This window comes from Sciurus carolinensis, chromosome 5, assembly GCF_902686445.1.
Source record: "Sciurus carolinensis chromosome 5, mSciCar1.2, whole genome shotgun sequence".
NCBI classification, from domain to species: Eukaryota; Metazoa; Chordata; class Mammalia; order Rodentia; family Sciuridae; genus Sciurus; species Sciurus carolinensis.
The window spans coordinates 330,490-352,247 of NC_062217.1; the positions used below are offsets into that span (position 1 = coordinate 330,490).

The 21,758-nt window shown below is 59.2% G+C and overlaps 1 protein-coding gene across 7 annotated transcripts in view; it reads left to right on the forward strand.

The window, feature by feature from the left end:
- Rasa3 (RAS p21 protein activator 3) overlaps positions 1 to 21,758 on the forward strand; it is an 80,383-nt gene that overhangs the window by 46,424 nt on the left and 12,201 nt on the right. For all 7 annotated transcript variants that reach the window (XR_007108753.1, XR_007108754.1, XR_007108755.1 and 4 more), the window contains 15 exons: positions 3,462 to 3,542; positions 3,934 to 4,006; positions 6,472 to 6,548; positions 8,329 to 8,433; positions 9,117 to 9,273; positions 9,679 to 9,827; positions 10,565 to 10,679; positions 11,199 to 11,273; positions 11,965 to 12,088; positions 15,174 to 15,280; positions 16,046 to 16,123; positions 17,218 to 17,295; positions 18,068 to 18,141; positions 20,589 to 20,695; positions 21,100 to 21,182. Coding sequence is in view for 4 of the 7 variants with exons in the window: in XM_047552905.1 (XP_047408861.1) it covers positions 3,462 to 3,542; positions 3,934 to 4,006; positions 6,472 to 6,548; positions 8,329 to 8,433; positions 9,117 to 9,273; positions 9,679 to 9,827; positions 10,565 to 10,679; positions 11,199 to 11,273; positions 11,965 to 12,088; positions 15,174 to 15,280; positions 16,046 to 16,123; positions 17,218 to 17,295; positions 18,068 to 18,141; positions 20,589 to 20,695; positions 21,100 to 21,182 (1,483 nt within the window). In the remaining 3 variants the exon portion in view is untranslated. The remainder of the gene's footprint in view (positions 1 to 3,461; positions 3,543 to 3,933; positions 4,007 to 6,471; positions 6,549 to 8,328; positions 8,434 to 9,116; positions 9,274 to 9,678; positions 9,828 to 10,564; positions 10,680 to 11,198; positions 11,274 to 11,964; positions 12,089 to 15,173; positions 15,281 to 16,045; positions 16,124 to 17,217; positions 17,296 to 18,067; positions 18,142 to 20,588; positions 20,696 to 21,099; positions 21,183 to 21,758) is intronic.

The window sequence follows — 21,758 nt, forward strand, 5'->3', positions numbered from 1 at the left end:
TCTATAACCTGAAGTGCTTTCCCATTTGTAATTTCTAATAATGGAAAACAAGGTCTTCACTGGGCTTGAGGTCCTTTCTCTGTCCTGCCCCAGGGAACTTTCTCTGCTATTCTGTCACTGTGTCACGTGCAAGGGTCCTGTGTGCATTTCCAATTCCAAGCTCACAGGCCAGCAAGTCTTGTGGACAGTCCTAGAGCCACCAAGTCACCCTCCTGGCCAGGCCACCACATTGTCAGAGAAAGTGGCCTCAGAGGGGCACCTGCCAAGGGAAGATCCCTTTTCAAGCTTCCAGGGAAACCTCAAGCCCAGTGAAGACCTTGTTTTCCATTATTAGAAATTACAAATGGGAAAGCACTTCAGGTTATAGATTCGTGGCTCTTTTGAGGTTCAGGAGACCCCCAGAGCCTAGCCCAGGGTTGGAGCAGGGGGCTGGGTACAGGGGCAGTGCAGGGGTGGTAGCCCTGGCTGAAGGCAGCCCTGCAGCCCTAGCGCAGGGCAGGACACACCTGCCCATCTCTCTGCCCAGGCAGAGCTGGAGACCTCCAGCTGTCCAGGAGCAAGAAGGCAGAGGTCCACACTGCCCGCACCACAGCCTCTGGCTCGTGTTATGAGATAGGCTGCATAGTAAAGCCTATGACTATCAGCTGCAAACTGGTGTTCTTGTTCTTCAAATTAGAAAGGCCGCGTCTCCAGGGCCAGGCGCCTTGGAGCACCAGAGTGGAAGTGGAAATGCTCAGTGAACACTGTGCTTCTGTCATCTTCACATAAGATGTGCCTGTGTCCATCGATCCATTTTGTATAGAACTGGCCCTTGATAATGCGCAGCACGTGAACATCCCTGTTCCAAGTTGATTACAATCTGATTTTCTGCTGTCTTGGGTGCCCCATCACAGGACCCCAGGTTACAGTTGTGCCAGCGCTGAGGGTGCTAACATGGGTGCCTTCAGCATGTGGCTGGCAGGAACCTATTGCTCCTTTTGCTCTAAAACTTCTGTGCACTGCTGTGGGGCCATCTGTGCTTTGAGCTACAGAGCAGAGTGTTCCTCACATTGGTCTCTGCAGCATGAGAGGTTCGACTGTGACTCCCCGTGTTCTCCCTCAGGCTGTCCAGCACACAGCACACCCACCCTCTGGGCCGCACTCCATCCCCTGACCTCAAGGAAGCCATGAAATGTGTTTGCAGAGGATGCAGACCCTCTGACAGGGAGGGCGTGGGGCTCCTCCGTCACTGAGTGAGCTACCATAGTCCCCACTCCTCCCACCAGCCACCCCAAGCTCACCTGCAGGAGCTCCTGCTGCCTACAGGATCTGGGATCTGTCACCTAAACACAGCTGTGCTATTGAATAGAGCCTGTGCTTCTCACATAGAGTTCTAGATAGGTAGACAGGTAGACAGGTAGGCAGTAGACAGACGGGGTAGACAAATAGACAAACAGGTATGTGAACAGGTAGATAGATCAATAGGTGGGTAGGTAGGTAGTTAGACAGGCAGACACACAGGTAGACAACCCTGAAATTCGTACTTACCATCTCCCCTTTTGCTGCCATGCCAGCTGAGCAGAAGTGAGTCTCTTAGAGCAGTGCCCAGAGGTGGTGGAGGTCTTTGGTGGGTGATTAATGGACCAGCAAATATTTGCTTAGTGAATGAGTCGAGGTAACCAAGGACCACACGAGCAATCTGGGGAAGCAGACTCTCCAGGGAGCGGGAGCAGGAGAGTGGGGAGGGACAACAGGGACGCCAGCCGGCCCCCAGGTGAGGAGGGCCAGGAAGCCCTGTGGGACACGGGGCAGCCTCACAGGCCCATGATGCCAGGAGGAGGAAATGGGATATGTGGGTAGATCAGGGAGCCCCAGGACAGTGGCCACTCAGGTGGCAGCTTGTGGAGCAGTGTCTTCTCTCCTGATGGAGAGAAACCTGCAGGGACACCACAGTCAGTAAAGCTGGGCAGCTCAGGTTGGGTTTGGACACCTGCTCCTGACCTGACTGGCAACAGAACTGGATTCACCCTTGCCCACAAAGCCTGCGCATCATGTGCATGGACAGTGCTCAGACCCACTTCCAGGATGCCGCAGGGGTTGGGGTCCAACTGTGGTCCTTGCTGGGCGGGCAAGTCAGGGAGGAGCCCTTGGGCACAGGTGGGAGTGAGAGGCTGGAAGGGACGGGGCTGGGCCTCTTCAACCTCCAAGCCCAGGGCCCAGGAGGACGGCAGGGACTTTGTGTCAGGACCTCCCAGGAAGAGAATGCACACCCTCACAGCACAGTGTTGGAAAATTCTGAACTCTCAGAACCACAACGTCCAGCATCCGCTCAAAAACTTCAAGAAATGGAAAGTGTGACCCAGACCTGGAAAAGGAGTGGCAGAGCTGGTGGGTCAGCAGACAAAGACACCAAGGAGACAGGGGCTGCTGTGCACCAGCAGCGAGTGGGTGATCCAGGGCCTGTCCCAGGTACTGCAGAGGGGCATGTAGCGTGGCCACCGCCCAAGTCCTAGACCAAAAGCTGACTCTAGGGGCCGACGGGTCGGGTCTGGACCCTCGCCCCAAAACAAAAGGAAAAGTATTGGTGACCAGAGGGAAGGGACAGTGCGATACAGCCACACTGGGAAGAGCAGGGGCTCCCAGTGCAGCAGGACTTGAGACTGAATGGAGGAAGGGCTGGACAGGCAAGAGGGCTGTAGTTAGGCAGCCTTGGTCAGCTCAGCTGGCCGGTCACGCGCTCGTGCCAGCACTGCTCTGCAGGAGTCCTGGCTGCTCCAACAGGCAGTTTCCATTTGCTCTGCAGGATGCTTATGAGCAGGTCGGGGCCCCGCAGGCACTCCGTTCCCATGAGCGACTGCTTTTCTTAGTGTTCTCATCATGGGTGACCTGCCTACAAGGTCCACTCTTCCTGGAAGGTGTAGGGCACCACCCAGGAGTCTGAACAGGATGCTCTAACAGCGGGCAACCCTGCAAACCTCAGATGCTGTGTCTCAGTGTCATCGGCCAAGAGGAGGGGATGACCAACCCTGGATGGACACTCTGAATACTTTGTGCCGTGTGCAGAGCTGAGCAGGAATCTGCCCCCAGCTTATGGTGATGAAGGAGACAGGTATAGAAAAAAGGCAGAGACGCCAGGTTACCCACTCTTGATCCCCACAGGGCTCTGAGGGCCCAGGTGAAGAACCAGTGCATTCAGCAAGGGTAGGGGCTCCAAGTCCCTCTTCTGCGGAGGCTCTGTGTGGCTGTGGCAGATTCAGACCACAATGCTGGTAGCTAGACAGCCTGAGGTTGCAGGGCTGCCAGCCTGTGGACCTTGGCCTGGCAGCTTCCAGAGACATGACATGCAGACACTCCCTAGCTGTTAACCTCCACCGCTGGACGGTGAGGAGACAGCCTTAGACCCCTCCAGGCCTGGAAGAAGGCTGGGCCAGGTCTGCCTGTGGCTGCAGGTCCCCCCCTGACCACTGTCTTGTCTCTCTCAGCATCCTCGAGTGCCAAGGCCTGCCCATAGTGAATGGGCAGTGCGACCCTTATGCCACCGTGATGCTGGCTGGACCTTTCAGGCAAGTTGCTTTCCTGTCCTGTCCCCATTTCCTTCTGGTCCTGGGGAACTGGGGAGTGGCTACCAGGTCCAGCTCTGGAACCAGTAATCCAATACCTCCTTCAGAGTATGAGGCTGGTACCTTGGGGTGGAATGTGTCGTTTTGACTCCTTTGTGTGTTATTCATTGCTCTAACTTTGCTTTGTGAAGAAGGGAGGTCTTGTGACCTTCACATTGGTATTTTTGGCTCAGCAAAGGCTCCCAATTTGCATGCCACCTGGAGGTGGGGACAAACAGGAATGTGTATGAGATGAATAAAGGCAGAGGCTACTGTGCACTTGGTAGCTGGTTTCAAGACAGGTCTGCAGCCAGCAGGGTCATTTCCCATCCTAACCTTCCTCTCATGACTGCAGATCGGAAGCCAAGAAGACGAAAGTGAAAAAGAAGACCAACAACCCCCAGTTTGATGAAGTGTTTTACTTCGAGGTTGGTACTGGAGCAGGGTGAGCTTGGAAAGCCCACCCAGGACTCTGGTGGGACTTCTCCATCACCTGGAGAGGCCAGGCCCATGGCCCAGGGACTCACCTTCCTCCATGGGAAGAAAGCTGCCCGTTCCTCCTGGCCTGGCAGATCTGGGTGGAAGGGACAGGTGCTGCTGTCCCAGTCGTCAGGACTCGGGGTTCGACTGGCTGGTTTCAGGGTTTGTTGTTTTTCTGACTGTTCCACCCCAGCTTCCCTCCACCGGAAACGTGAGGGTGTGAAGCCAAAGGGGAAGTGATTCAGACCCAGAGGTCTGCTGGCAGCCGCTCGGAGCATGTGGCAGAATTAGAGGAGGGTGAGGCTGAGGCCAGGCAGGCAGGTGCGGGCGGACGCAGCCCTGGGTGTGCAGGCACATGGCAATGTCTTTCCCAGCATGCTTTGCACACCAGGTCCTGGCAGGGGCGAGAAGGAAGCCCAGTTCACTGCAGCCTCAGGGTCCCCCAGGCAGGTGCACCATGGTCAGAACACGTGGTAGAGCTTTCCCAGTACGAATCACCTTTAGTCGGGGCTGCCTAGACCACCTCCAGCCAGCAGTTCTCAAGCTGTCTCTAACGTGCGAGGAGCAGGTTCCACTTGCTAAAAACGCAGTCTCCACCCGCTAGGTAAATGTAGTGACCGAGCCGAGGTTCAGAGCCCAGGTCTGGAGTTGCCACCAGCACTTCCCTGAAGGCCAACCTGGTGGGCTGCTGTTCAGGCAGGGTCCCAGCTCCCTGAGCCCCAGGCCTGAGGGCAGCCCTCTGCCTTCGAATCAGCCACTCCATCTTGGCTTGGAGCCTCTGTACCAAGGCCTCACTGCCGCCTAGCCCCCTGGTTCTGCCAGTGCAGAAGCCTCCAGGAAAGGGGCCCAAGGCCAGGGCTTCATAGCTGCCCCACAGCAGGGTGCAGTAGCATCAGCCCCAGTCCACGTTTTTCCAAGTAACCAGACTGACATAAGCTCCAGCCCCAGGTGGCAGCAGACCACTCCATGGGCAGCAGGCAGTGGTCAGGCCAGCATGGGCAGAGTGAGCAGAGGCACTGACAGCAGCACCATGAGCCTGCGCAGTAGGGGAGCTGACAGAGGACGGGAGCTTCCTGGAGGAGTGGCATTTCAGAGACCCGTGCAGGTGGAAGAGGAGCCAGGCCCTCCAGAGGCTCAGTGGCCATGAGACCCTCTGGAGCCAGGAGGAGGCAGAGAGTACCCCAGAGCAGTACTCCAGAGTACCCTGGCTTCACAGTCGCAAGTTAAACACGGAGGCTAGGGGATTTAAGCAATGTGACCTGGTCAAGTTCTGTATTACAGCACAGCTCCAGCACAGCTCCGAAAGCCTCTAGATTGGTAAAAGTCCACTGATCTTGGAGAGGGGCATGGCCAGCTGGAATGGGAGTCCCCCCATGAATGGCCACGACTGGCTGCACCCCTGCCAGTCTGTGGGGCTGCTGGTGTGTGCTGGGCCTCTACTGGGCCTCCACCGGGCCTCTGCCACTGCACCTTGCCTCCAGTCCTCTGCTACAACATCAGGAGGGAAACGTGCTCGATCCTTCAGTTTTCTGAACCTTGTTGGGTGCAGGCTAGCCAAGCTCCTCGTGAGGTTATAGGACAGACAGTAGAGTGGGCTGCACCTGGTCAGAGGGTCGAGGGCAGCCCCCTGAGTGAGGGGTCCTCATACCCAACTAGGGCTGGAAAGGAAACTGCAGGACATGAAGCTGACCGCAGGCGACCTGGCTCCTGCCTATCTGGGGGCCAAAGCAGCCCACTGCACACCTGTTGCCCCTCCTGGCAGAACGCAGCCTCTGCCATAACATTCCGTGGCCTCAAGGACCCTGGGGCCAGTTCCAAGGTCAGGAAACCAGGCTGGGAGCCTGTTTTAGTCAGCTTTTTCACTGCTGTGACTATAGGACCTGATCAGAACAACTAGAGGAGGAAAAGTTTATTTACAACTTGCAGTTGCAGAGGTCTCAGTCCACAGAAGGCCGGCTCTGATCCTCAGGGCTCGAGGTGAGGCTGACCATCATGGCAGGAGAGGGCAGTGGAGGGAAGCAGCTCCCATCACGGTGCTCGGCAGAGACTCCACTTGCCAGTTACAAACACATACACCCAGAGCCACACCCCAGTGCCCACCTCCTCCAGCCTCACCCCACCTGCCTCCAGTCACCATGCAGTTAATCCCATCGGGGATTAAGTCACTGATGGGGTTGAGACTCTCACAACCCAATCGTCTCCCTCTGAACCTTCCTGCATTGCCTCACCCCTGAGCTTTTGGGGGACACCTCACATCCAAACCATAACAGAGCCTGAATCATGCCTTAGCCCTTCCTGACGTGGCTGGTCTCAGGGCAGGGGGCTGTTCTCTCTGGGCTGCAGGCTACAGCACTGCAGACCCCTGATGGCCCGGCCAGTGGGTCTAAAGTCCTGTTTCTCCACCTGACTCCAGGTAACTAGACCCTGCAGCTACAGCAAAAAGTCCCACTTCGATTTTGAGGAGGAAGACGTGGACAAACTTGAAATTCGGTGAGTGGAAAGTCAGGCCGTGCTTCCCATGAGGCAGTTCAGTGTGAATCTGCTCCTTTGTTTTTTGTCTAGTTTCTCAAAATAGGGGCAAGGATAGAAATGAACTACCATCTTTGTGGTTATTTAACACCAGGACTATAGGAGTGCTGGCCGAAGACCCTGCGTCTAAGCTTGCAGACATCTGGGTATTGGGTGGAAGGGCACCTGCTCAGCAACAGACCAGCAGAGCTGACTCTTGCACAGCTTCTGATGCAAAGGTCAGGTTCACCATGCAGGGTCTGCAAGGGTCTGTTCACCAGGACTACCCGAGGCCATGCATGGGCAGATGGTGGCCACTTCTGTGGGGTCTTGTTCTAAAGCTCATAGAGCACACTGTGCCTGTCACCCTCAGAGACCAGCCAGCTTCAGACAGTGCCAGGGCCGTCTCCCCAGCAACACTGGCCTTGGGAATCCTGCCAGGTCACACATCTGGACTGTGCAGCTCCTCACTGAGCAGGTCCCTCACCCATCCTCAAGGCTCTGCCTCTAGGGCTGGACACCCCTGTGGAGCTCTTGTCCCCTCCAGAGGTGGCAGCACCTCCAGAGCCTGGGTGTGTGTCTTCCTGCTCTGTCCAAGCACGCATCAGGGAATCCTGGGCTTCCCTAAGTGCTCACCTAGGCAGCCCTTCCGTGGTGATAGAACCCCCAAGCCTGCAGGATGGTGATGTGGGGCTTTGCTTTGCTCCAGTCTGGAGCCTCCCACCCACTGTGAAGAGGCAGGCACAGCAAGGAGGACGAAGGAAGAAGGGGGCCCAGAGAAGGTGCCAGTCGCCTCTTTTCTGACCCTTCACACCTGTGCTGTGGCTACTTGGGATGTTCCTGCTACCATTTAGATTGTTTGGTCAGGATCCCCACCAGGTCCAGCATGGTGAGGTGGGCGGAAGCCAGCAGCCCCTCCAGTCCCCACGTGTGTGGAACACCCGGACCCTCTTGGAGAACTGTGCTCACTGGCACTGGTGAGGACAAGGGAACACACGTGGTCTTCTAGAGTGTCTCCCTCCAGCAGTGCCCCGACCGCCAGAGCACAGCACAACTTACGAGATCGTCAGTCCAAGGGCAATGCTGGCCACGCGCCAGCCTGTCAGTCAGACGCAGCGCTGTGGCTCCGTATCCCAGGGAACACCAAGCATCCTCCCAAGGAAAGGGCCAGAGAGACCACCTACTGTGCCAGGCTGGACTCCCCAGAACCCAGTGTGGACTTGTCAAGTGCCATGCTCCATGCAGGCCTGGCTACAGCCCTGTCCTGGGGCAGGGGGTGCCAGCCTCTCTGTGGCAGTTGGGATCTGAGTTCAGAGTCCTGTGGCCGCCACTTCCTCACCTGCCAGGCAGGTCCCACAGATTAGTCCCCGGGGTCCGGCTGGGCTGGAGTCAGGGCGCTGCAGGCGTGTGTGAAGGATGCTTGCCGGAGCGTGTGGGCTGCTCCGGGCCAGGCACAGACACTGAGTGGTCACTCAGCTCCATGCACAAAGCGATGCCCGAGGGTGCCCTCTGTCACCAGGCCAGGAGGAGCTGAGTCCTGGGGCCTGCTGCCCCGGCCCAGGCTCAGGGTGTGGGCCCCTCCTTGATTCCAGCCGCCCAGGAGTCACTGGTCTCCGCCCTCAGCCACTCCCGCTTTGCAGTGATCGTGTAGGTCTCCGCTGAGTTGCTTTGGGGCGGGAGGCCCTTGCCCCAAGCCCTCCTGGGAAGCAGTCGCCGTGTCCTGCCCGGCTCGGGCGAGGTCTGAGTGCCATTCCTCTTTCAGAGTCGACCTCTGGAATGCCAGCAACCTCAAGTTTGGAGACGAGTTTCTGGGGGAACTGAGGATCCCACTCAAAGTGCTGCGGCAGTCCAGCCCCCACGAGGCGTGGTAGGTAGCTGCGCCTCCACCAGCCGTCACGCCATCAGCGCAGACAAGGGTGGCCCATGCTTGAGGCCGCCCAGGAAGCCACCTGCTGGTCACACAGGGGCAGTGCCAGCACAACCTGGCCAGCCGGAGCTGGACCCTGCTTTTGCAGAGCAAGCCTGAGCCCCATCAGAGGTGGCCACCAAAACCCACCTAAGATCAGGTGGCCAAGTGCCTGGATACAGGACCTGTGTACTGCAGATCTCAAGCTGCCCAGCCAGGGAAGTCCAAGTGGAGAGGGACCAGACTGGGCAGAACAGAGGGAAAAGTTCCACTCAGACACCACTAGAGCAACCATGGCCACTGCACAGGCCAGCCCCCGCCCCCCCCCCGACACAAAAGCCGCACCACACTCATTAAAGGACTGCAGTGTTGCTTATCTCTGCAGTGTTGATCTTCACGGCTGATGCCTGACTGCAGAGCTTCCTTGCCCTCGTGTGTTCTTCCTTCTGGGACCTGAATTCCTCCCCTTCTCACCCTCTTCTCTTTCCGCCTGCTTCTGGGACCTTATCTTCTGTCTGCGGCTCTATGAGTGCCCCAGGAGCCCTGGAGCCCTGCCTCCTGTCTAAGCCCCTGAGATCCATGACAGCGTCTGATGCAGGGGTCCCCAGGACTGCTGCCTCAGCTGCACCCGTGTCCCCTCCCAGGTACTTCCTCCAGCCACGAGACAATGGCAGTAAAAGCCTGAAACCGGACGACCTGGGGTCACTGAGACTGAACGTGGTTTACACAGAGGACCATGTCTTTTCTTCTGATTACTACAGCCCCCTGCGCGACCTACTACTGAAGTCTGCAGACGTGGAGGTGTGTGGCAGCTAGCTCACTCAGCCTCAGGACAGCCACAACACCCCAGCCTGCTTACCACCCCGCCAGGCCCAGACCAAGCCTGCTCTCTGCCCCAGAACACCCCAGCCCTTCTGCAGCTGTAGCCACAGAACCTTGCTGTGCCGACTTTCTGACTTAGGACTGTGACCCTGCGTCTGGTGGGCCCAGGCCCTAGTGCTACTTGCTGGCTGGGACCCCACCTTCTAGTGCAGCTAAGCTGTGCACACTGGTGGTCTTGATGTGGGCAAAGAGCATCTTCATGTGCTGACCCACCCTCTGCAGAAGGGAGGGCCAGGCCCCCTCAGGCGCTGCTCCTGGGAGCCGGGTGCACCACGGGGAGGTTGTCGGTTCGGGGAGCTTGCCCCTCACAGTGTCTCTGCACAGCCCGTGTCGGCATCAGCGGCCCACATCCTGGGTGAGGTGTGCAGAGAGAAGCAGGAGGCGGCCATCCCCCTGGTGCGGCTCCTGCTGCACTACGGCAGAGTGGTGCCCTTCATCAGCGCCATCGCCAGCGCAGAGGTGAAGAGGACCCAGTGAGTGCCGCCAGCCTGTGCAGCCGGCCCCACCCCTTGTCCCTGCGGCCCGCCCCTGCTCCACCTCCTCTGCCCTGGCCAGTCCAGTGCCCTGCACCCTGACCTGTGGGGTCCCCTGGTTCCACCCTGTGACTCGCCCCTTCTCCAGTGCTCCCTATCTGCTGCAGCACTGCCCCAAGCCAGGGTTTGCGGGCAGAGAGGCTGAGGGCTCCCCAGGGGCCAGGTAAGTTCAGGTCTTGCACAGATTGCATTGATTCTTTGAGACTGTGTTGACTTTCCTGGGAGAACCGAGGAGAGCTTTTGGGAAGGGGGAACAGGATGCTCACCTGGGACACTTCCTGCTCTGGGAGCTGCAGGTCCCTGTGAGAGGTCCAGAGTCTAGGGCCAGGGGATGGCGCTGCTTCTCTGAAACTGTCCCTGGAGGCCCTGTTGATGGAGAATCAGGGAGTGACAGTGCAGGTGACCAGTGTCCAGGCTGCTGGGTTTTGTCTGCTCGTGCCCTGGCCTTGTGCACTGCCTGAGTTTTTGGTGCAAGGACACCAGGATTCTCTGCAGTAACACTTCACAGGGCAGGGCCAGCTCTGAGCTTACCAAGGGCAGCACAGGCCAGTATGGAAGTCCCTGTCATTTCACAGCAGACCTAGGAGGCCCTCCTGTCCACTCTTGATGACTAGTGCCCAGGGACAGGTTCTGCTCCCTCTGTCTCCAGGACATGGACAGTCCCCCCTATTTTCCAGGGACCCCAACACCATCTTCCGAGGAAACTCGTTGGCATCCAAGTGCATAGACGAGACCATGAAGCTGGCTGGCATGCACTACCTGCACGTCACCCTGAAGCCCACCATCGAGGAGGTGAGCCGGGCAGGGCCCCACCAGAGACATCGCCCAGTGCCCATGTGGCTCACCTCCTTGGCTCTTGTGGAGACCAAGACCCCCTTTACCACCCCCAGTCCCACACCCAGGGACTGGCCCCGAGTCCCTGAGCCTTATGGCTGTGGCGGTCCCTGCCCAGGCACTGACCACTGACTCGCCTGACCCCCAGTGGCTTCCCAGCCTCTGCACCCCCCCGGCCCTGTCCTGCTGGGCAGCAGTCTCAGAACAGGGCTGCCAATCTAGGAAGCCAGGTGGTGTTCTGCTCTGGCCTGTGGGCAAGATCACGGCAGCACTCTGCACTACCATGTTCTTAAGCATCTCGGTGAACACATGCGGCTCATCCCCCTGGCCTGCCTCCTGGCCGTGGTGCTGGGTGTGGTCCTTGAGGCCCGGGTCCAGGCCTGGCCTTGCCTGTGGCCGGCGCAGGGTCTGCGGCCTCTCTCAAGGCCCAGGTGCCCTGCCTTCCCAGGGCAGCACCACCTCTTACTGTTCTTCCAGATATGCCAGAGTCACAGGTGCTGTGAAATCGACCCCGTGAAGCTGAAGGATGGCGAGAACCTAGAGAGCAACATGGTGAGGGGCTGCTCTTCCAGGACGCTTCCCAAGCCGCCTGGCGGGATTTCTGCCTGGGACCTCCGGGACACTGTTCTGGGCAGGGTAGGGATATCCGGGCATGGAGACTCCTTCCTGGCCCTCAGTCCTGAGTGTGGCCACTGAGCCCGTGGGAGGGCCAGCCAGCGGACACTTGTCGCCCCCACCCGTGCAGCCTGGCCTTCTCTCCCCCATGCTCCCCAGAGGGCCATGGCCCACTCGGCAAACTGCCTGTCCCCACCTGATGGTAAACACAGATTCCCAAACCAGACCCCACAGGCTGCTCCCAGTGGTGTGCCCATTTTCCAAAGCAGCAGAACTTGAGGCCAGCACTGCACAGCACGTGCATCCCCTGCGTGACTTCTGTGCAGGGAAGCGCCGTTTGGGTCAGACCTTTAGATAACGGTGCGGATTCTTGCCTTTAGAGGCACATCTGGTGCTTGTCCCACACTCCCACGGCAGCTCCGGGAGGAGGGAAGGGATTCCACGTAGCTGCCCAGGGGACACAATTGCTCCATGAGTCACGCTGGCTGTTCTCAGTGGATTTTAAAGGGCAGACTTTTTAAACCGAAGTTTATCTCTGCTGCATGGCCACTCTGAGCCAGTCCCTCCCAGCCTGGCCCAGGCACTCCTATGGCTTCATGGAGTGCTGTCCAACATGCGTCCCCTGCAGGAGAGCCTGCGGCTCTATGTGGACCGCATCTTCACCGTCATCACCAAGTCAGGGGTGAGCTGCCCCACCGTCATGTGCGACATCTTCTTCTCCCTGCGAGAGGCAGCTGCCAAGCGCTTCCAAGGTGAGCCCTGGAGCCCCATGTTGGTAGACGAAGACTAGCCGCCCTGGGCCCCTCTGGCTGCCAGTGTCCCCAGTGGGTGTGAGGAGCCTCAATCCCCTGGCTGGCCCTGTGCTTCCCACTCTCCCCTGGTGGTCAGGTGTGAGCCCTTCTTCCCTGCTGCCTTTTCAAGACACACCACTTGGGGGCTCTTTCCCCTACCAGGTACCCGCAGGGCTTTGGGACTGGGAAAGGAAGGTTTGTTGGTGACCTGGGCATCCTTCTCAAAACTGCTTCTTAGTCAGGCATGGTGGCTCATGCCAGTAATCCCAGTGGCTCGGGAGGGTAAGGTGGGAGGATCACAAGTTCCAAGCCAGCCTCAGCAACGTAGTGAGGCCCTTAGCAAGACCCTGTCTCTAAATAAAAAATCAAAAGGACTGATGATTTGGCTCAGTGGTTAAGCACCCCTGGGTTCAATCCCTGATATGAAAAAAAAAAATCAAATAAAATGCTTCTTGGTTATGCTGGCTCCTGGGGCACCAGGAGCATTCCATCCAACCCGCCATGGACCCCTCAAGCCCTCCACACACACCCCACATGCCTCATTATACCCCATGTCCCTCCTGCATGGACCCCTCAAGCCCCCACTTCCCTACCCTGCACACACCTCCCTGCACCCCATGTCCCTCCTGCCTGGACCCCTCAAGCCCCCACCTCCTTTCCCTGCACACACCTCCCTGTACCCCATGTCCCTCCTGCCTGGACCCCTCAAGCCCCCACCTCCTTTCCCTGCACAGACCTCCCTGCACCCCATGTCCCTCCTGCATGGACCCCTCAAGCCCCCACTTCCTTTCCCTGCACAGACCTCCCTGCACCCCATGTCCCTCCTGCATGGACCCCTCAAGCCCCCACCTCCTTTCCCTGCACAGACCTCCCTGCACCCCATGTCCCTCCTGCATGGACCCCTCAAGCCCCCACCTCCTTTCCCTGCACACACCTCCCTGCACCCCATGTCCCTCCTGCATGGACCCCTCAAGCCCCCACCTCCTTTCCCTGCACACACCTCCCTGCACCCCATGTCCCTCCTGCATGGACCCCTCAAGCCCCCACCTCCTTTCCCTGCACACACTTCCCTGCACCCCATGTCCCTCCTGCCTGGACCCCTCAAGCCCCCACTTCCCTACCCTGCACACACCTCCCTGTACCCCAAGTCCCTCCTGCCTGGACCCCTCAAGCCCCCACCTCCTTTCCCTGCACACACCTCCCTGCACCCCACGTCCCTCCTGCATGGACCCCTCAAGCCCCCACCTCCTTTCCCTGCACACACCTCCCTGCACCCCATGTCCCTCCTGCATGGACCCCTCAAGCCCCCACTTCCTTTCCCTGCACAGACCTCCCTGCACCCCATGTCCCTCCTGCCTGGACCCCTCAAGCCCCCACTTCCCTACCCTGCACAGACCTCCCTGCACCCCATGTCCCTCCTGCATGGACCCCTCAAGCCCCCACCTCCTTTCCCTGCACACACCTCCCTGCACCCCATGTCCCTCCTGCATGGACCCCTCAAGCCCCCACCTCCTTTCCCTGCACACACCTCCCTGCACCCCATGTCCCTCCTGCATGGACCCCTCAAGCCCCCACCTCCTTTCCCTGCACACACCTCCCTGCACCCCATGTCCCTCCTGCATGGACCCCTCAAGCCCCCACCTCCTTTCCCTGCACACACCTCCCTGCACCCCATGTCCCTCCTGCATGGACCCCTCAAGCCCCCACTTCCTTTCCCTGCACAGACCTCCCTGCACCCCATGTCCCTCCTGCATGGACCCCTCAAGCCCCCACCTCCTTTCCCTGCACACACCTCCCTGCACCCCATGTCCCTCCTGCATGGACCCCTCAAGCCCCCACCTCCTTTCCCTGCACACACCTCCCTGCACCCCATGTCCCTCCTGCATGGACCCCTCAAGCCCTCCGCGCCCGCCCCACATACCTCCCTGCACCCCATGTCCCTCCTGCATGGACCCCTCAAGCCCCCACCTCCTTTCCCTGCACACACCTCCCTGCACCCCATGTCCCTCCTGCATGGACCCCGCAAGCCCCCACTTCCTTTCCCTGCACAGACCTCCCTGCACCCCATGTCCCTCCTGCATGGACCCCTCAAGCCCCCACTTCCTTTCCCTGCACAGACCTCCCTGCACCCCATGTCCCTCCTGCATGGACCCCTCAAGCCCCCACCTCCTTTCCCTGCACACACCTCCCTGCACCCCATGTCCCTCCTGCATGGACCCCTCAAGCCCCCACCTCCTTTCCCTGCACACACCTCCCTGCACCCCATGTCCCTCCTGCATGGACCCCTCAAGCCCCCACTTCCTTTCCCTGCACAGACCTCCCTGCACCCCATGTCCCTCCTGCATGGACCCCTCAAGCCCCCACCTCCTTTTCCTGCACACACCTCCCTGCACCCCATGTCCCTCCTGCATGGACCCCTCAAGCCCTGCCCCTCTTGCCCTGCACACACCTCCCTGCACCCCATGTCCCTCCTGCATGGACCCCTCAAGCCCTCCGCGCCCGTCCCACATACCTCCCTGCACCCCATGTCCCTCCTGCATGGACCCCTCAAGCCCTGCCCCTCTTGCCCTGCACACACCTCCCTGCACCCCAGATCTCCTCTCTGCACAGACCTCCCATGAGCAAGGCAGGGCCCGCTGTCCCTCTGGGCTCAAGGCTCAAATCTGAGCTGCTTCTCAGGCCTGGGTGCCCTTGCTCCCGGGTCTCACTCCCTGGGGAACCTGGTCCTGGTGGGTGTGTCCTGCCAGATCCACTCTCAGAGGATCAGGGGAGGTAGTTCCCGAGAACAAATTTGGAAGTAAAACATAATCAACAAAACTGTCCTCCCATCCCAGATGAGAGCAAACTACCCAGTGAGACCCCAGGAAGGCTGGTGAGTGGGGGGGCGCATCTGTGACTCCAGATGGTGACCATGGTGACAGCAAGACTGACAGAGACAGAGAGACAGATAGCACTGGGGGCCAGGCAGAGGCCCCAGGAGGGGCAGGACGGTAGGAACCCCAGTGCCCATGCTGTGGCACCCCACTGAGAGGTGTCGCTCCTCCAGATGACCTGGACGTGCGGTACACAGCCGTGAGCAGCTTCATCTTCCTGAGGTTCTTTGCTCCTGCCATCCTCTCCCCCAACCTCTTCCAGCTGACGCCGCACCACACGGTAAGCAGTCAGCCCTGCGAGCCAGCCCATCCTCTCCTGGACTGGCCATCCCCTGAGCCCACCTGAGCACTGGCAGGGGAGAAGGGGTGTGAGCAGGCGGGCCATCTCTTCTCTGACCGCAGGGACATCTAGCACCCTTTCTACCCCTACTGCCGTGTGTGATTGCAGGAGTCAACAGTGTTCTTAGGAAAGAGTGGGATGGTGTGACAGGGCCTCTGCTACAGACCACTAATGCCACGTCCTGGTGCCTGTGCATACCGTGGTGTGCTTCTGGTCCTGTACACATTCGTTCATCTGTTTGTGTCACGAACATTGTGGATCATGCCGTGTGGCGGGCCCCTCTGGTGCTTGGGTGACAGGAGAGTGCCCAGGGGAGACAGGTTGCAGGGGCTTCACATGGTGATCCTTTCTGCTTCTTGGTTTAAGGCCAACCCTTTCGCCTCTGCAGGCTGAGGCGTCCTGCAGAGTGGTCCTGGCTGCATATCCGGCAGGAGGGCTGGAGAGGGCAGCTCTTCTCTGCTCACTGTGCCGGGGCCTAGTGCCTTGCTGAAATGCAGGCCCCCTCTGGGGTGAGACACGGCCCCGGGTGACTGGGACCCTCTGGAGCCTGTGCTCGGGAATGACCCAGGTTACCCAAGTGCATGCTCAGGCGATAGCAGCTTTTGGACGATGCCACCCATTTTGTCCTGTGTGACTCTGGGGTAGATCACAGCATGTCCATAAAATTGGAATAAGGCTGGGTTTCTCTTTTCCTGACTCCAATAGGACCCTCAGACGTCGAGAACCTTGACGCTTATCTCAAAGACCATCCAGACTCTTGGCAGCTTGTCCAAGTCAAAGTCTGTAAGTCTTCCATCCTTTCAGGAACTCTGATTTTTGTTTATCTCTTTAGAAACTATAAATGAAGTTATTCTCACACAGGAGAGGGTAGCTGTGCTGTGTTCCCCAGCATCACAGGGGCATGGAGTGTAAACCAGCCAGCACCCACCCCACTGATCAGTGAGGAGGTAGAACCTTCCAGTGCCTCTGGTGCCCTTGACTTTGTGGCTGCCCATGGTGCTGGGGGCACCTGTTCCTCTGACCTCTGTCAGTCACCTGAGAAGGTGGCCAGGCCTCCTCACTGTTTGTCCTACTTCAGCTTTGCTCCTGGTTCCCAGTTGCAGAGCTGGGCAGGTCACCTTGACCTTGAGCCCTCAGGACACTGTGGGTGCACCTAGGGGTGGTTCGGCCTCCTGGCAGGAGGAGCAGAGCCCAACCACAGCTTTGGTGACAGTCTGCACTGTTCCTCATTACCACTTCCTCAGGCCAGGTGCCTTGCTAAGGGGTCCCTGTCCCTGAGGGTCTTCTATTCCCTGATTCCCAGCCTGTTTTCCTGCAAGCAGGTCTCCTAACTCACAGCTTGAAGAGCAGGCTTAGGGTCAGAGCCAAACACCGTGTCCTGGCTGGGTATATGAACTGTCCAGGGCCAGGTGAACTGGGGTCTGCAGGAGCCCCCCAAGCTCCAGGGCCTCGGTTGGTGTCCCTACAGATGAGGAAGCCTCTGTGTGGAGGCTGAGGGGCAGTGGCTCCTCCAGTCCACACCCAGGTTCTGGGAATTCCAACGTCTATACAGACCCCACCACGAGCACACCCCACTATGGGGACACTCATCAGCAAGTGCACTCATCTGCACTAAAGCCCAGAGTGGTGGCCAGAGAGGCCCCCTGGTTCCCCGGCTGTGACTGGACCCTGCGCGGGGAAGCCCTAGGCAGCGGGGCCTTCCCAGCTCCCTGCGGCCCTGGAGCACACCTGGGAGTGTTCACACCTTTGGGAGCCCAGGCTTCAGCCAGAGCAGATGCTGTCTTCCTGGGCACCACCTGGGCTGTCCGTACCGCGTCCCAGACAGAGCTGGGCTGCTGCCAAACCCCAGGCATCACCTCGCACCTGCTTCATTTCAGGCCAGTTTCAAGGAGTCCTACATGGCAACCTTCTACGAGTTCTTCAACGAACAGAAGTACGCGGACGCTGTGAAGAACGTAGGTACACCCTCGTGCCGGGGCCCTGCGCTGGGGACCTCAGGCTGCAGGCCTCATGTGGGGGCCTGTAGCTGCTCAGGCAGCTCACACCCTGCTGGCCATCCACTGTGGGGCAGGTCTAGGGCTGCCCTGTTCCCTGCAGCCCCTCTCGAGCCGACTGCCTGCCGACATCCATCCGTGACTCACAAGAGCTTTCCCCACACAGGCTTCTGTGGGTGTCCCATCCTGTCCCATCATGGCCATGGTTCCTGGCACCTCTGTCCCAGCCACGTCAAGGACGCTGCCTGGAGAGTGCCCTGCACCCTGTAGCATGGCCATTACCACCCTCTCTCTCAAATCAGAGAGGGCAGGAAGGGGTCGGAGCTCAGAGCGGCCTGCCGACAGGAGGGAACTGACAGGCCCTCAGATGGGGCAGGAGGCCAATGCCAAACCTGGTCCCTAGTTGGGAACACTCGTGGCCAAGAAGTGAGGTGGGGCCTGACGGGGCCTGACTGCCATCGTCCTGGGCCTTTGTAAGGTGCATGGTTTCTGGTACCTGGTTCACGTGGGCAACCTGGCAGCCTCTCTCACCACATCCTAACAGTGGACCAGGCCTGGCAGGGCCGGGGTGGGGCTGCTGCCCTGCAGCTCCCCAGAGGCCCTAGGGTCCTCCTGCTCACAGCCCCACCTTGTCTGGGTGTTAGGGAGGAGAGGCCTCTGGCTACCTCACAGTCAGGGCAGAGGGCTTCCGGTGGGCTCCGCTCCTCACGACCCGATTTCCTTCCTCCTCTAGTTCCTGGATTTGATTTCGTCCTCTGGGAGAAGGGACCCCAAGAGCATCGAGCAGCCCATCCTGCTCAAGGAAGGGTAAGGCCTCTGGCTGGGCCTGGGAGGAAGGTGGGTGGACTTCCAGCCATGGCCGCACAGCTTGCCTTTCCTTGACCTGAGGCCCCAGAACTCTGGTCTGCCCATGTGGACGATGGCCTCCAGGTCAGGGACGGCCTGGACCTTTCCTCACCAGGCTCCACTGGGGGAGGTATGGCCCACTTTCGCGGCTCAGGGTCTCTTCTCTACAGGCTTTGCAGGTGGAGGACCCAGGGCCTCCTCTCCACCTCATGCTCCTGAGGGGTCTTCTGTCAGGAAACGGGGGTCACAGGAAATGGAGATGGGCACTTCGGCCAGGGTTCCCCTGCAGTGTCTCAGGGGTCCTGTGGGCGGACACTCCCTGACCACTTGATGTTCTACCTCAGCAGGGCATTTCCTACCTTGACTTCACCCAGGGTCTCTCGGGGCTCCAGGGTGGCAGAGCACATATACCCCTCATTGGCATGAACTTGGGTGGACCTACCCAATTCCTGCAAAGCCTGCTGGGCTGCCCTAGTCTCAGCGGCAACTCCACTGCTCTCAGCTTGACCGTGCCGGCAGGGCCCCAGGGGTTGCCAGTGGGCCACACCCTGTCTGCTATTTGTCTTTCAGTCTTCTTTTAAAGCTGCCGTGTGCTAACCAGTACCACAGGTCACTTCACAGAGTACACATGATATGAACCTGCGGCCCCACGGTGGCATGTGCACCCGTGATCCTCAGGTAGCCCGGAGCCTCCCGACTTGTCACTGTGTGTGGAGAGTGGCCATCTGAGTGACTGCTGGTGCAGGGGCTGTGAGCCCTCTCTGAGCCTCTGAAGCACAGCTGAGGTTCCTCCAGCTCTTCAGTAGCTGCAGCTCACAACTCAGAGTCACGGTCCACTAAGACCGTTAGACTTTTGCCCCCAAATTAAGCTGCCACCTTCTGCTCCCCAGCTGACAGTCACTTGCAGTGTTATCTTGGGACTGGGGGCCTGTCATCTTGCTCGGGGAAGTCATTCTTTCCTGTGCTTGTCCCTGCTGTGGACTCAGGGCGATAACTCTGCTCACCGAGGTTCACTCCATGCCAAGATATGCCTGTACTGCTGCCCTCTATGACCCTCCTCGGGCCGTCACCTGCCAAGATACAGAGCCCTGAGCCAGCTCCAGGCGCTTAGCGTTGAACGAGCTGTGCGCGCGTGGGGTGGCACACCCCATTTGCAGCTCTGCGCCGAGCAGCTCCTGCCCTCCCCTGTCCCATGGGTGCAGTTTGGTTGGATTAGAAATGGCCACTCATGAATGAGGTGCCTGGACCAAAGCCTGAGTGAGTAACCCTCACAGATCCTTTCTTCAGAGAACTGCCGACTCTGGCTGCATGCACCTGCCCCTCTGTGCCCCACGGGCTGGAGTTTGCTAGGAATGTATGTGCACAGTCTGCATAAGCCCCATACATGTACGGCCCTCAGGAATGATGTTCCTGGGAAATTCTGCAGCAGTACATTGTAAGACCTTCTGCCCATCCCATGACCTAGGATCTCTTAGGAGCATTTTCTGACCTTTGAGGACAGTGGTGCCCAGCTGCTTGGTGCATGTGGAGGCTGCATTGGGCCCCTGGGGATCTCCGCTACCCCCTTTCACTGCCCAACTCTTGGATCTTGGGAGGACAGCAGCATGCTGCAGTGCTGGCTGTGGATCTAGTTGGCCTCAGTTTCTGCCCAGACCATGGCAGAAGATCCTGCCCTTAGCTCCTCCAGACTCCAGGAGCACCCTGGCTCTCACAGTTGCACCTGCCCCCAGTTCTCTGGTCCATGCAGTGAGGTCCTGCTGCCGCCTGGCATCCCAACCGCAGGACCTCAGGGTGGCCACAGTGGCCATGTACGCATCTGCTCCTGGGACCCTGTGCACTGGCCTCCATCTGCAGCTCTTCTTCTGCCTCTGCCCTCCATCCACAAGTGGGTATTTCCTTCTCTGCCTGCTTGGCTGGGCTGTGGTTCCCTGAGGCTCGGTCCTCCAGGAGCCATCAGGAGTGGTTTTGAGTCAGGGAGGCCTGAGGTCCAGAGAAGCAGCCCCGAACGGGCTTGCCTGGATGCAGAAAGGCTGTGGGCTGTCCGCACGCAGCAGGCACCCCAGCAAGTCGTATGTGCCCCACCTGCCCCTGAGCTGGCCATGTCCTCCCCACTGCCCCACATGGCTCTGTGAGCCCCTGCTGACACTTCCTCCAGAGGGAGCCTATTGTCACCATCTGCAGAAGGCCAGGCTGTGGGAAGCTGGTGTCTGGGTGGGTGGGGGCTGGGGTCTGGGGTCTGAGGAAGCCCTGGTGTGGCTTAAAGTGGTCAAGGCAGAGGCGTGTGCCCTCTGCTTCTAATGCTGTCACTTGGAAGTACAAGGGTACACCCTGGGCACTCATCTGCCTGGGCATCATGGGCATGACAAGAGGGTCCAGCACTCGGCAGCCACCATGTGCCTTTGTGACAGGTTCATGATCAAAAGGGCACAAGGAAGAAAACGCTTTGGGATGAAGAACTTCAAGAAGAGGTGGTTTCGCCTGACCAACCACGAGTTCACCTACCAGAAGAACAAAGGTAATGGGAGTGGCCGGCTCCACACTCTGCTCAGAGGGCCCAGAGCCACCTCCAGGTCCTGCCGGGTGAGCACTGCTCTCTGTCAGGAAGCCTCTCTGCAGGAACTCTCCACCGTGATGGGGAGGCTCCTGGCTGTGCGTGTCACTGCCTCCCTCGCCCCTGGTCCCTGGGCCATGGGGCTGCCCCTGGGTCTGAGTAGCTCACCTTGCTACACGTGAGCAGGTGGTTTCCTCTCAGGGAGACGTGGCCATGGGCTGGGGGCATGCCGGAGCCTGCTGGGGTTGTGAGAAGCAGTGGGCCCTCCCTGCGTGCCTGCCGCCTCTGGGTTCCTCCACGCTCTTGGCTAGAGGAGGAGAATCATGCACCTCAAGGCTGGCCGCAGCTCCATGCCCTCTCTGCCCCAGGAGACCAGCCCCTCTGCAGCATCCCCATCGAGAACATCCTGGCCGTGGAGAGGCTGGAGGAAGAGTCCTTCAGAATGAAAAACGTGAGTCCAGACCTGGCTCCACCCAGCCACATTCACCTGGAGTAGGTTCTCCCACCACCTGTCTCCAGGCCTTGGGTCTCCCCATCTTGTGGTGCTTGCCCAGGGCCCCAGGGAAGAATCTGTTGGGAGGGTGGCTGAGCTTTGCTAGGTGCTTCTCTGGCCAGTTGCTGGAGTCCAAGGGGCCTTCCTGTGTTAATTAGCTGTCATCACTGTGACAAAACACCAGAGATAATCAACTTAGAGGCAGGAAAATCTTATTCTGGCTCACAGTTTCCATGGTCACCTGGCCCTGTGGCTTTAGCCCTGTGGTGAAGCAGAATGACACAGCAGGGAACCTGTGGTGGAGCAGGCAACTGGAGGCAGAGAGCACCAGGAAGGGGCAAGGCCCAACAGCCTCCTCGAGGGCAGGACCCCAGTGACCTCACTTCCCTCTCCTAGGCTCCACCTCTTAAAGGGTCCTCCAGCTCCCAGTAGCACCATCAGCTGGAGTCCAAACCTTCAACACTTAAGATCCAAACCATAACGTTCCACCCCAGCCCCCACAGGCTCACAACCACCTCACAATGCAAAATGTGT